Source organism: Scyliorhinus canicula, chromosome 11 (genome assembly GCF_902713615.1).
Source record: "Scyliorhinus canicula chromosome 11, sScyCan1.1, whole genome shotgun sequence".
Classification (NCBI taxonomy): domain Eukaryota; kingdom Metazoa; phylum Chordata; class Chondrichthyes; order Carcharhiniformes; family Scyliorhinidae; genus Scyliorhinus; species Scyliorhinus canicula.
The window spans coordinates 100,918,922-100,933,439 of NC_052156.1; the positions used below are offsets into that span (position 1 = coordinate 100,918,922).

Here is a 14,518-nt window from a genome sequence, read left to right on the forward strand (position 1 = left end):
AAACTCAGAAAACAGTGGGTTCAATGACAACGAGGCAAAGTTCATCCACGTCTGCCCAATGGACAATGGACCAGCTGGTCGAATACTTGGATGGGGAGTTCGCCCAGCATCACAAGGAGTGTGCTGAGAACCTGATCCAGGCAGTGGCCTTGATTAAGGGGGTGGATGACCAGGTAGAGGGAAAGTGAAGACTCAGGGACAGGACATTCAAAAGCTGCAGGAGTAGGCGACGGAATGAGAGAAGGAGTCCACAGCGATGGCAATGGAAATTGATATTCTACAGGAGCAGCAGAAGCGGCTGTTGGAGAAGGTGGAAGACCTGGACATTCGTTCTCACAGGCAGTATATCTGGATCGTTGGTCTGCCATGGGGAAAGGAGGGATCAGATGTTGGTGCGTATGTGGGGAAGATGCTGGAGAAGCTGATGGGGGAATGTTCGTTCCCCAAGCCGTTGGGAGGTGGACCGGGCCCAAAGGGCTCTTATGCACAAGCCCCAGGGTCATGAGCCCCCGAGGGCGATTGTGGTACGGCTGAATAGGTTCCTGGATAAGGAACGTATTATGAAGTGGACTCGGCAGACAAAACGGTGCACCTGGGAAGAGTCAGAGATCAGGATTGGGGAGCAGAGCTTGCAAAGAGGAGGGTGAGTTTTAATAAAGTCAAGGCAGCCCTGTATGCGAAAGACATAAAATTTGGACTGCTCTACCCAGCCCGTCTCTGGGAGACCAATTCAAATTGAAGAAGGGATGGGTTAGACAGGTGTTTCATTCGGGGCTGGACTTTAAAACAAAGTGGGTGGCCATCCTGATTAACAAAAGGGTGGCATTTGAGATGGGGAGGATAGAGGCAGACCCGGGAGCGTAGATTTATTACAGTCAGTGGGAAGCTAGAGGGAATGGCAGTGGTGCTGGTAAATATATACTGCCCAAACTGGGATGATGTCACGTTTGTTAGGAAGGTGCTGGGAATGATCCCTGACCTGGACTCCCAACGGCTGGTTATGGGGGGTGATTTCAACACGGTCCTGGATCTGAGGCTAGGTCAGGGAAAGTATCAGCGATGGCGAAGAAATTGCGGGGGTTCATGGAGCACATGGGAGGGGTGGATCCGTGGAGATTTGGGAGGCCAAGGAGCAAGGAATATTCATTTTACTCCCATGTTCACAAGGTATACTTCAGGATAGATTTCTTTGTACTCAATAAAACAGTTAGCGGGGGTGGAGGACACTGGTTACTCAGCAAATGCACCACATTGGGTAGACCTACAGGCAAGCACGGGAAAGTTTCAGTGCTCACATTGGAGATTAGATGCCGGGCTGCTAGCAGGATGATGGCACATCAGCTGAGGAAGCAGGAGGTGGCGAGAGAAATAGGGAAAATAAAGGATATGAGAAGGAAGGTAGTGATAGACCCGGGGGCGGTTAATGACGTGTTCCGTGAATTTTATAGTCAGTTATATGAGTCGGAACCTCCAGCCGGGGAGGAGTGTATGAATAAATTCCTAGAGAGGCTAGAGTTCCCAAAGGTAGATGACGAGTTGGTGGAAGACCTGAGGGGCCCAATTTGGTTGGGGGAGGTGGTAGATGGGTTAGGGCCGATGCAATTGGGAAGGCCCCTGGACCTGACGGATTCCCAGTGGAATTTTATACGAAGTTCTCTGGGTTACTGGGGTCGCTCCTGGTTAAGGCTTTTAATGAGTCTCGGGAGCTGGGAGTACTCCCCCCAACTCTACCACAGGCATCAATTTCTCTCATCTTGAAGTGAGATAAGAACTCTGAGAACTGTGGATCGTCCAGGCCAATTTCCCTGCTGAACGTTGATGTTAAATTGCTGGGAAAGATCTTTGCCACTCAAATAGAGGATTGCGTCCCGGAGGTAATCGGGGAGGATCAGGCGGGATTTGTGAAGGGCAGGCACCTGACGTCCAATAGTAGACGGCTTCTTAATGTCATAACGATGCCAGTGGAGGGGCGCGATGTTGAGGTGGTAGTAGCCATGGACACGGAGAAGGCTTTCGACCGGGTGGAGTGGAAGTATCTATGGGACATTTTAGGCAGGTTTGCGTTCGGACGGGGATTTGTGGATTGGGACTGGCCTTTATTGGTAGAGGGATTGAGTTCCGGAGCCATGAGGTCATGTTGCAGTTGTACAAAACTCTAGTACGGCCGCATTTGGAGTATTGCGTACAGTTCTGGTCGCCCCATTATAGGAAGGACGTAGAAGCTTTGGAACGGGTGCAGAGGAGATTTACCAGGATGTTGCCTGGTATGGAGGGAAAATCTTATGAGGAAAGGATGATGGACTTGAGGTTGTTTTCGTTAGAGAGAAGAAGGTTAAGAGGTGACCTAATAGAGGCATACAAAATGATCAGAGGGTTAGATAGGGTGGACAGCGAGAGCCTTCTCCCGCGGATGGAGGTGGCTATCACGAGGGGACATAGCCTTAAATTGAAGGGTAATAGATATAGGACAGAGGTCAGAGGTGGGTTTTTTACGCAAAGAGTGGTGAGGCCGTGGAATGCCCTACCTGCAACAGTAGTGAACTCGCCAACATTGAGGGCATTTAAAAGTTTATTGGATAAGCATATGGATGATAAGGGCATAGTGTAGGTTAGATGGCCTTTAGTTTTTTTTTCCGTGTCGGTGCAACATTGAGGGCCGAAGGGCCTGTACTGCGCTGTATCGTTCTATGTTCTATGTTCTATGTTTTATGTTATATCAGGCTCCGGTGGCAAATGTCAGAACCAACCGAGTCCGGTCAGAGTATTTTAGTGTCTGCAGGGGGGCAAGATAGGGATGTCCGCTCTCCCCATTTATGTTTGCCCTGGCCATAGAACCCTTGGCAATGGCCTTTAGATCATCAAATGCCTGGTGGGGGATAGTGAGGGAGGGTGGAGCACAGAGTGTCTCTATATGCGGACGATTTGTTGCTCTATGTCACAGACCCGGTGGGGGGATGGCCGAAATTATGGAGATACTAGGAGAATTTGGACGATTTTCAGGTTATAAGTTAAATATAGGAAAGAGCAAGATGTTTGTGATCCACGCACGGGGGCAGGAAAGGAGGGTGAGGGAGTTGTCGTTCAAACTGGTTGAGAGGAGTTTTCGATATCTGGGGATTCAAGTGGCTAAGGATTGGGGGCACTTCTTAAGTTGAATCTCGGCAAAGCGGTCGATCGAATGAAAAGGGACTTCCGCAGATGGGACATGCTCCCGCTGACGCTGGCCACGAGGGGCCAGACGGTAAAGATGATGGTCCTTCCGAGACTGCTCTTCTTTTTTCAATGTCTTCCGATTTTTATCCCAAAGGCTTTTTTCAGGAAAATGAACGCGGTGATATCGGGGTTTTGTTTGGCAGATAAAAGTCTGAGAGTAAAGAAGGCACTCCTGGAACGGGGATGCGGAGAGGGGGGCTTGGCCCTCCCGAGCTTTATCAACTGTTGCTCGTTCTGGGTGAGTGTGCTTTACATTCAATTTGGCTCTGTTTTATTGCTTAGCTCTAGAGTCGGCAGGTATCGTTAAGATACCGCCACAAGTTTCAAGTTCAAGTTCAGACCAATAACTCAATACACCAGTTAGTAAGTTCAAACAAGACACGTTTATTATAATAGTTATGTACTAATTATGCATATAAAACTACAAGACTAGGCCAATCCTACCACTAACAGGCCAATACTTATCTGGAGTAAGGGAACTGCCGGATCAGGGAACAATGGCCTCTTGCTTTGTCCTTGATCCGCAGGCTTCCAGTCAGTGTGGACTAAAGGGGTCAGAAGTGTCTACTCTCGTAGCGTGCGTTGTATGACACTTACTTGATGGCGGCTGCTGACCAGGCCTCTCCTTCTCAAGGTTCTTCGAGAGATGCTAAGATGTTCTGCTGGGAGGGCCGGCTAAGAGAACGAATCAGTCCTGGGACCTGACTTTTATAGGTCCCAGGGGCTTTGCATCCTTCAGGGCGGACCCTCTATAAACCTGCAATCGATTGGGTCTCTTCCCAATCGATTGATTTGAATTTCCCCAATAACGGGGCCGTTCCTCGATCACCGGGCGGTTCCTTACACCTTATTGGTGCCCTTTGTCTTAGACTCTACTGGCGCCGGAATGTCTGGCCTTCCATAGAATGTTTAACTGTTGTGTCCATTGTGCCTGGGAATCACCGTAAATCGCTTCATTAATATGCGCAGCTTGTTACTTACAATTCTGTCGGGTTTCTGTGGCAGCTAGAATACAGGGGATTCTGCAGACTGCTGGTTTCTTTGCCAATGTCCATTTTACCCTGCAATCTTTGCGTTCTTCCATTTTGTGTCAGGAAGTGGCCAACCCAGGTGGCTACATAACTATTACTGGGCGGCCAACATATCGATGGTCAGGAAGGGGGTAGTGGGGTGGGGTCGGTGTGGGAGCGAGTGAAAGTGGCATCCTGTAAGGATATGAGTTTGGAGGCTTTATTGACAGCACCCTGCTGTTTTCGCCGGCTCGTTATCTACGAGTCTTGTGGTGGTGGCAGCCCTTAGGGTGTGGGGGCAATGAAGGCAACACATGAGATCAGTGTGGTCACCGATTTGTAACAATCACCGGTTTGCCCCCGGGAGACTGGATTGGGGCTATAGGGGATGACGGCGGGCAGGGATTGAGAGATTTGGGGACCTATCCAATCAGGAGGGTTTCCCTACCTTGGAGGCACTAAAGGAGGAGATTGAGTTGCCGGGCGGGAACGGGTTTCGGTACCTCCAGGTACAGAATTCTGTCCGGAGGCAGGTCTCACCTGGCCCTGAGGGGGTTACAAGATAAGGTGATGTCAAAAACAAAGGTTGGAGAGGTCGGAGATATACAAGGAGTTGATGGAGTGGGAAGGGGAGGTGAAGAGCAAATGGGAATAGGAGCTGGGTGAGGAGATAGAATTCGAGCTGTGAGAAAAAGCCCTGATGAGAGTCCGTTCATCCTTGTTGTGTGCCAGACTTAGCTTGATCCAGTTCAAGGTGGTCCACAGGGCCCACATGACTGTAGCCCGGGTGAGCAGGTTCTTTAAGGAGGTGGAGGACAGATGTGGGTGGTGTGGGGGTAGCCCGGCAAACCATGTACATATTTGGGGGGGAGGGGGGGGGGGGGAGACAGGAGGCATGGCAATGTTACAACAGGATACAGAATATAGTTTACGGGTAGCTAGGGAATAGAGCGAGGGAAGTAGGGGGCGTTGTTCTGTAGGTTTCTTTTTTTTTCTTTCTTTATGTGTGTTGGCCCGCGCGGTTGTTTAAGAAATATTAATGTGTTAAACTGAAAATTACAAATGCTTCAATAAAATATTTTCTAAAAAAAAGTGTCTCTGCAAATAATCCTAGCAAGTGCCATGAAATCTTCATTCTGAAACAGTCACAGTTCCCAAAAGTGTCCATGCCCCCACAGAGTGAAAACAGATGCCTCTTCAGAGACAAGAGCTACCCTCAGAGGCCTTGGCTAATGATTACTGTGAGAAGCCCAACCACTAATGCAGAGACAAGGTAGAACAAGAACCAAATAACCACAAGAACTTTTACTGAGCAGTGCAAGTAAGTCAATTATAATAAATTTTGACGCCAAGACTCTGGGGTGGAACTTGAATTCACCCTTGTAATTCAATCGAGATTACTACTACTGAGGCACAGTTGAGAATAAAAACATTGGAACCCATATATTAGACACATATTGAGGTTTAACATTTGCACTTTGAGTTGTACATTAAGTGCAATGGATGCAGTATTGTTTCCAACATTTACACGGCTATGCTTAGACAGCTGTGTTAGCCAAATAGCACAAATCATTTTCTCTTACCCTTGGAGTCAATTGCAAAAGTGCCACTGACAACAAATTAGGTAAGCCAAATATTTCAGACAATTTATTATTTTTTACTCTATACTTACACATTTAAAAAGCTCTCCTGATTTAAGCTTATTTGGGTCTTCAAGCTATTTCATTCAGCTGTTTGCACCTTTAATATGCAATTATCTTAATAATGGGATTCTGGATTTAGCTGTGAACAATTTTGACTGAAAGTTGTTCGGTAAGATTTCATATTTATTTTTATTGATTACTTTACTTACCTTTTCGGTTTTACCACACATATCGCAGGCAAATCACATTAACACCAACACATTCACAATGAGCAGGGGCTGTACCTGTTATAACCTTTCAAGCAAAAGTCCCATTCTGATCCAGAAAGGTTGCAGGAGTGGAATTAAGGATAGAGTCTGGATTAGTCAGAGATATTTTATCATTCCTATTTATTTTATATTCTTCTGTTTACAGCTTCATATTATAACTCACCGTTAAAATGTTTGTTGGAGAACAGTGTTCTGTTTGTATGGTTATCCCTGCAGTTTGTGTCGATGTTGCAGTGTCACTTTGAATCTCATGTGCAGCAGCATTACCTGTCAAGTATTTCAAATGATAATAAGACATTAAATCTAATAACGAATGTGCTTATTTGCTGAAAGAAAAACCCCAAAGTCATAGCTTACCTTTAACCATAGCCAAAGGTAAGCTAATACCAACATTTTAGAATGCAAAAACATAGACATAGACAATAGAATCCCAACAATGCAGAAGGAGGACATTGGGCCTACCGGTCCCTGCTCCGACAGGACACCTACCTTCTTTTTTTTGAAAAGTATTTTATTGAGGCATAGATATGTTTACACAGCAAACAAAATTACGAAACAAGCCAACAGGGCTGCAAATTCCCACAGATCGGTGCCAAACTGAGGCCCCCTCCAGTCTCAGTGCTGCCGCCACTGTCCCCACACCCTTAGGGCCGCCACCACCATCGGGCTTGTGGAGTACCTGGCTGGCAAGAATGGTAAAGGCGCCATCAACAGTGCCTGCAAACTCGTATCCCTGCAAGAGGCTGCCTCCATCTGCTCCCACACAGACTCCTCCCCCACTAACCAGTTCCAAACCATAGCTATATTCGCCACCAAATAATAGCTCACTAAATTCGGGAGAGCTAACACACCACCTTCTGAATAGCCTCCTTCTGTACTGTATGTTCTATGTTCCCCATATTCAATTTGTACCCCCGAGAACCAGCCGAGTTCCTCCAAAATACTCATAATCCTCCCAATACGTTCCAACGGGTCGGAAATGTACATCGTTCCCCGAGGCAGCCTGAAATATTCCAAACTCACCCGGTTCGTCCACACACTTGCTACCGCTACATGGTACAATAACCAGACTCAATCCACAAACCCCTGCCCAAACTCAAACCACCCCAGCACCTCCCACTAAACCCGGTCGAAGGCCTTCTCCGCATACATGGCGACCACCACCTCCACACTTCGTCCCTCCGGGGGAATTATTATAACATTCAACAGCCGCCTGATGTTGGCCGACAGATGCCTCCCCTGAACAAACCCCATCTGGTCCTCCCCTATCATCCCTGGCACACAGTCCTCAATCCTTGAAGCCACAATCTTGGCCAGTAACCTGGCATCAACATTTAACAGAGACTTCGGCCTGTAGGACCCACACTGCTCCGGATTCTTGTCTCTCTTTAAATTTAAGGAGATCGAGGCCTGCGATAACTTCAGAGGGGGCACCCCCTGCTCCCTCGCCTCATTAAACGCCGATACCAGCAGGGGCCCAGGTCCCCCGAAAACGTTTTGAAAAAATAACCTGTCTGGGCCCCGAGGCCCTCCCTGCCTGCATCGCCCCCATACCCTCCAACACCTCCACCAGCCCAATGGGAGCTCCCAACCCGTACACCAGGTCCTCATCCACACTCGGGAACTCCAACCCCTCCAAACAACTTCTCATTGCTTCCATCCCATCAGGGAGCTCCTATAAAAATCCCCAAACACCCCATTCACCACCAGGACCACCTTCCCTCTCTATCCTTCACCTTCCCAATTTCCTTCGCTGCCTCCTGCTTCCTCAATTGGAACATCCAAGACGAACATCCAACTCGTCTTTTCCCCATATTCATAAACCACCCCCTTAGCACTCCTCAACTACCCTACTGTCTTACCCATGGATAACAACCAAAACTTAATCTGCAGTTTCTGCCGTTCCTTCAACAACCCTGCCTCCAGGGCCTCCGAATACCTCCTATCCACCTGCAAGATCCCATCCACTAACCTTGCCATCTCCACCCGCTCCATCTTATCCCTATGTGTCCGTAACAAAATGAACTCCCCCCTCACTATCGCCTTCAATGCCTCCCACAGCTTGGTGCTGCCCTCCCTCCCCCAACCCAATTTACCTGCAAGTCTACCCAAGGTGTCGCAGGGCCCGAAACTACAATTGCCAAGTACTCAGAACCGACCACCCCCAACAACATCTTATCCAACACAAAATAGTTGATTCGCGAGTACACCCTGTGCACATAGGAGAAAAACGAGAATACCTTCGCCCTCAGCCTCCCAAACCTCCACAGGTCCATCCCTCCCATGCATTCCATAAACCCACTCAATTCCCAAGCCACCACCGATACTCTCCCCGACCTTGGACTCGACCGATTCAATTTTAGCTCCAGGACTGTAGTAAAATCCTCTCACCCCCCCCGCCAACCATTATCACACGGTGTGAGTCCAGGTCCAGGATATTCCCCAGCACACGCCTCAAAAACCCGACATAATCCCAGTTGGGGCATAAACATTTACCAATACCACCAACATCCCTTCCAATTTCCCACTCACCAGAACGAACATCCCCCTGAAGTCTGCTATTATGTTACCCACTTCAAAAGCTACCCTTCAAAACCCCTACCACCTCATCTTCAAATCCAATGCAGAGTGAAATGCCTTCCCTACCCACCCTTTCCTAAGCTTAGTTTGATCCCAATCTTCATTTGCGTTGTAGAAATGCCAAATCCGCCTTTGGGCTCCTCAGGTGCGCAAACACGCAAGTCCTCTTGACCAGCCCATTCAGCCCTCTCACTCACCCCTACACTGCGCTTCCGTGAAGTAGCCCGCCCAGCTAGCCTGGCAGCCCACACCCATGGCGTTTCACATCCTACCCCCCCTGATCTCCCCCCCCCCCCCCCCCCCCCCCCCCCGCTCAAACACTATTCTGGTGCAAATAACAACATCAACATACAACGGCCAAAAACAAAGAAAAGAGCCACCACCCATCCCCACTGAAGAACACAGGACAATTGCCCCAAAGGAATAAGAACACCTCATCCAAATTGCAATGTCCTCCTTCTCCTGCCAGTCCATTGTCCCTCAAAAACTCCATTACTTCCTCTGGCGTCCCAAAGTAAAGTTCACAGCCAATGTCAGTCACCCAGAGGTGGGCTGCGTATAGCATAAAATTTCACCCCATTCTTAAAGCCTTCACCTTGTTGAACCCCGCTCTACTCATGGCCAGTTCCGCACCCAGTCCTGGTACACTCGAAGCTCACCGCCCTCCCAGGTACATCGCCTCGTCTGCCTGGCCCACCTCCTTGCAGCCTCACCACCATCGCCCTTGGCGGCTCGTTACCCTGCAGTTTCCTTATCAGCGTCCCGTGCGCCCGGTCCACCTCCAGGGGCTGTTCAAAGGCCGCTTCTCACAGTTACTTCTCGAACATCTTGGCCATGTACGAGCCAGCGTCCGCTCCCCTGCTGCCCTCCGGCAGCCCCACGATCCTCAGGTTCTGTCTCAGGATCGGTTCTCCAAATCCTCCACCTTTTCCTGTAGCCACCTCTGAATATTCTGCATCACCCCCTCATGGCTGCCATTGAAATGAGCTGCTCCTCGTGCTCTCTGACCATCTCCTCCACCTTCTGGATCGCCTGACTCTGAGACTCCAGCCTCATTTGCACGTGGTCAATCCCCACATTAATTGGATCCACCGTCCTCGACAGGTCCTCCAGAGTGTCTGGAGTATTGTGTTCAGTTTTGGTCTCGTTATTTGAGGAACGATAGAACATAAAACTTAGAACAGTAAAGCACAGAACAGGCCCTTCGGCCCTCGATGCTGTGCCGAGCTTTGTCCAAAACCAAGATCAAGCTATCCCACTCCCTGTCATTCTGGTGTGCTCCATGTGCCTATCCAATTACCGCTTGAAAGTTCATAAAGTGTCCGACTCCACTATCACAGCAGGCAGTCCATTCCACACCCTCACTACTTTCTGAGTAAAGAATCTACCTCGGACATCCCTCCAAACCTCCCACCCTGAACCTTATAGTTATGCCCCCTTGTATCAGCTACATTCACCCGAGAAAATAGTCTCTGAACGTCCACTCTATCTATCCCCCTCATCATCTTATAAACCTCTATTAAGTCGCCTCTCATTCTCTTTCACTCCAATGAGAAAAGCCCTAGCTCCCTCAACCTTTCCTCATAAGACCTACCCTCCAATCCAGGCAGCATCCTGGTAAATCTCCTTTGCACCCTTTCCAATGCTTCCACATCCTTCCTATAATGAGGTGACCAAAACTGCACACAACACTCCAAATGTAGTCTCACCAGGGTCCCGCACAGTTGCCGCATAACCCCACGGTACTTAAACTCAAGTCCCCTGTTAATAAACGCTAACACACTATAAGCCTTCTTCACGACTCTATCCACTTGAGTGGCAATCTTCAGAGATCTGTGGACATGAACCCCAAGATCTCTCTGTTCCTCCACATTCCTCAGAACCCTGCCGCTGACCCTCTAATCCGCATTCAAATTTGTCCTACCAAAATGAATCACCTCGCACTTATCAGGGTTAAACTCCATCTGCCATTTTTCGGCCCAGCTCTGCATCCTATCAATGTCTCTTTGCAACCTACAACAGCCCTCCACCTCATCCACTACTCCACCAATCTTGGTGTCATCAGCACATTTACTGACCCACCCTTCAGCCCTCTCCTCCAAGTCATTGATAAAAATTACAAATAGCAGAGGACACAGCACTGATCCCTCTGGTGCACCGCTGGTAACTGGTCTCCAATCTAAAAAATTTCCATCCACCACCACTCTCTGTCTTCTATGTGATAGCCAGTTACTTATTCAATTGGCTAAATTTCCCGCTATCCCATACCTCCTTACTTTCTTCATGAGCCGACCATGGGGAATCTTATCAAACGCCTTACTAAAAGCCATGTATACGACATCAACTGCTTTACCTTCATCTACACACTTAGTTACCTCCTCTCAGAATTCAATCAAATTTGTGAGGCAAGACTTACCCTTCACGAATCCGTGTTGACAATCCCGGATTAAGCTGCATCTTTCCAAATGGTCATTAATCCTATCCCTCAGGACCTTTTCCATTAACTTACCGACTACCGAAGTAAGACTAACCGGCCTATAATTACCAGGGTCATTCCTATTCCCTTTCTTGAACAGAGGAACAACATTCTCCACTCTCCAATCCTCTGGCACTATCCCCATGGACAGTGAGGACCCAAAGCCAAAGGCTGTGCAATCTCATCCCTTGCCTCCCAAAGAATCCTAGGATATATCCCATCTGGCCCAGGGAACTTGTCAACCCTAATGTTTTTCAAAATTGCTAATACATCTTCCCTCAGAACATCTACCTCCTCCAGCCTACCCGCTGTATCACACTCTCATCCTCAAAAACATAGCCCCTCTCCTTGGTGAACACTGAAGTAAAGTATTCATTCAACTCCTTTCCTATCTCTTCTGACTCCATGCACAAGTTCCCACTATTGTCATTCTTTTATTTCTCACATAAGAGTAAAAAGCCTTGGGGTTTTCTTGATCTGACCCGACCCGCCAAGGACTTCTCATGCCCCCTCCTAGCTCTCCTAAGCCCTTTTTTTTAGCTCGTTCCTTGCTACCTTGTAACCCTCAAGTAACCCAAATGAAGGCTGCCCAGTACCCAGCAAGTCTGGAGCAAGACCAGAACATGTGGGCGTGGTTGGCCGGGCCTCCTTGACACCATTCACATCTGTCCTCCACCTCTGAAAAGAATCTACTCATTCGCGTTCTTGTTACGTATGCTTTGTGTAACCACTTTTAGCTGCGTTAGGTTGAGCCTTGCACATGTGGAGGTGGAGTTGACCCTGTGCAGTGTTTCGCTCCAGAATCCCCACCCACTGTCGAACCCCAAGTCTTCTTCCCATTTCCTCCTCGTCGCAGTCAGCTTGGTGTCCCCCCACAACCCCCCCCCCCCCCCTCCATTGGGGGTGCGCCGCGGCCTCTATCTGCTGCCTGCTCCTGGCATTAGCTTTCCTGCTAATGTGGTGACCTCCTCCCAGGAGTTACTGTCTCATTTTTCTCCAGCCCACTCTCTGTGTTTCCTGTCAGTTCTTTCCCCATCCTACCCTACACGTCCTGATTGTTACTTCGCTTTCCCGCTGCTGCTGCCCTCGCTCGTACACGTGGGCCACTTTCTCCCACCTGCGACGGTCTCTCAGGTGGCGGCTCATTGTTTGTCGATCAGGATGCATTGGGGGAGGGGAGAGGTTCTTCTCTAACCCCCCCTGCCCCCCCCCCCGCCCCGCACCTTGTTGGGTAGCTGCCGTATTGCCATTCTTTGCCTGGGGCCCTTCACCGCCTCTCCTGTTGTCGCTGGTTCAGCCCGCACTCTGCGCCAAACTTGTCTGCTTCAGCAGGGCCCATAAAAGAGTGTTCTACGCCTTGATATGTGACCCAGAGGTTGGCTGGGTACAACATTCCAAAGCATACGCCGCTCTTGTACAGCGCAGCTTTCACCCTGTTGAATTCTTCCCTGCGCTTTGCCAGGTCAGCCCCAATGTCCTGGTAAATCCGGAGTCTATGTCCTTCCCAACTGCAGCTCTTGGACTCCCTGGCCCAGCGCAGGATTCTTTCCCGGTCCTGGTACCGGTGCAGTTTGGCTATGATTACCCTTGGTTGTTCCCTGGTCTTGCGTTTTGGTCGCTGAAAATAACAGACCCGGGAGAAGGTAAATGTCTATGGGAAGTGAACAGGATATGGAAGTGGGGCTTCTAACATTGGGGTGATTGGGGGGGGGGGAAGAGTCAATCATTGGAAAGGGGAAGTGGGGAGGAAATTGGACATCCATGGGAGGAACCAGACATGGGGGTGGAACACTATTCAGCTATGGGGGGTAGTCAGACATCAAAAGGCGGATGGTCAGACATCAGTGGACGTAGGTGGTCAGAAATTAGTGGGGGGAAAGTTCTACATCGTAGGAATAATCAGACATTAGGGGGATAGTCAGACATCGGGGGGATAGTCAGACATCAGTTGGGGGGGGGGGGAAGTAGTCAGATATCGGGGGGGATTCAGACATTGGGGGGGTTGTCAAACATTGGAACATCCGGGAGGTAGTCAGATATCGGGGACAGTCAGACATCGGGGGGTAATCAGAAGTTGCGGCAGTAGTCAGACATGGGGAGGATAGTCAGATATGGAGGGGTAGTCAGATATCGGAAGGTGTACTCAGACATCAGAGAGGGTTGGCAGATATCGGGGGCATGGGGGTTGGACATCAGTGGGGGAGTGAAGATGCCAAAGGAATTTAGGCTGATGCATTCAGGAGGAAGTTAATTTTTAATTTGATGCTAAATAATAATTGCTGCTAAATATTCCCTGGCCCCAAAAATGTAATCTTATGAACTGAAGTTTCATTCTTCCAAACGTGAATTATTGTTGGAGATTTTTTACAATAAAAATTATTTCTTTTATTTTTTCAACCCATCTCTTGTAACTATCCCTCTTAATCCCATTCGTCTTGTCAAACCTTTATTTTGCTTTACATTCATGTTTTTAATGTAATTTATATTTCCTACTTTATACTTGCTGGTTTAGACTCTGGGAAGGGATTTTGCACACCTACCGTGATGTATTTTCTGGCGGTGGAAGCAGCCGTCATTGGCAGCATCTACCAGTCCCGCCGATGTGTACAGGACTTTGCAGGCTCTGCACCCTCCATTACTGGGGAATATGCCACAAGGGGATCACCATCAGAAGATCTGGGCGGCGAGAAGGGCTGGAATACTTTGGCCTCTATGTCTCAGTGAGGATTCAAGGTGATGCATTGAACATGCTTGTGGGTAACTGTTGGAACCAACAATTCTACGGACACGTGCTTGTAGGATTTGAATAGTGGTTTTAATATACTTACAACAGAGCCAGCCTGTTCGCCGTTGAACTTTCGGCGAACTGGCTGGCTAACTCTGTGGCACGGATCTTTATACAGCCGCTCCAGAGGGAGGAGTTCTGGGCAGAGCAAAGGGGGAGCCCAGTACAAACTCTCGAGTACTCCCAGAGCTACTCCCCCTGGTGGTCAGGTAGTGCAACTGCACTTACAATATTGATACATGTATCTACTTGGAACAGAGTGACATTGGTACCTATAATGCCGTGTGAATCTCATTCACCACATTCACTCCCTGTGAAAAAAATCGAGTCCGGTGGGGGTGGTGGCTCACAGAGTTAGTCTGTCCGGTGGACGAATTGTTCGTTTCGATCTGCGGAACACCGGAGTTGCAGCCTCTTGCAGTGGCTGGGTGGGTGTTGAGAGCTGGGGTACGATGGCAGACTCCGGGGCGGGTCTCGTCCAAACTTCATACACCTCTGGCTCGACCGGAGACTGGGGGCGCTGGGGGCGGGCTGGTGCTGGC

General features: G+C 49.1%; 1 protein-coding gene across 2 annotated transcripts in view; it reads right to left on the reverse strand.

Moving 5' to 3' along the window:
* Window positions 1–14,518, reverse strand: part of cfap54 (cilia and flagella associated protein 54) — a 763,542-nt gene that overhangs the window by 593,816 nt on the left and 155,208 nt on the right. For both annotated transcript variants that reach the window (XM_038810895.1, XM_038810894.1), the window contains one exon: window positions 6,299–6,402. In XM_038810895.1, the coding sequence (XP_038666823.1) occupies window positions 6,299–6,402 (104 nt within the window). The remainder of the gene's footprint in view (window positions 1–6,298; window positions 6,403–14,518) is intronic.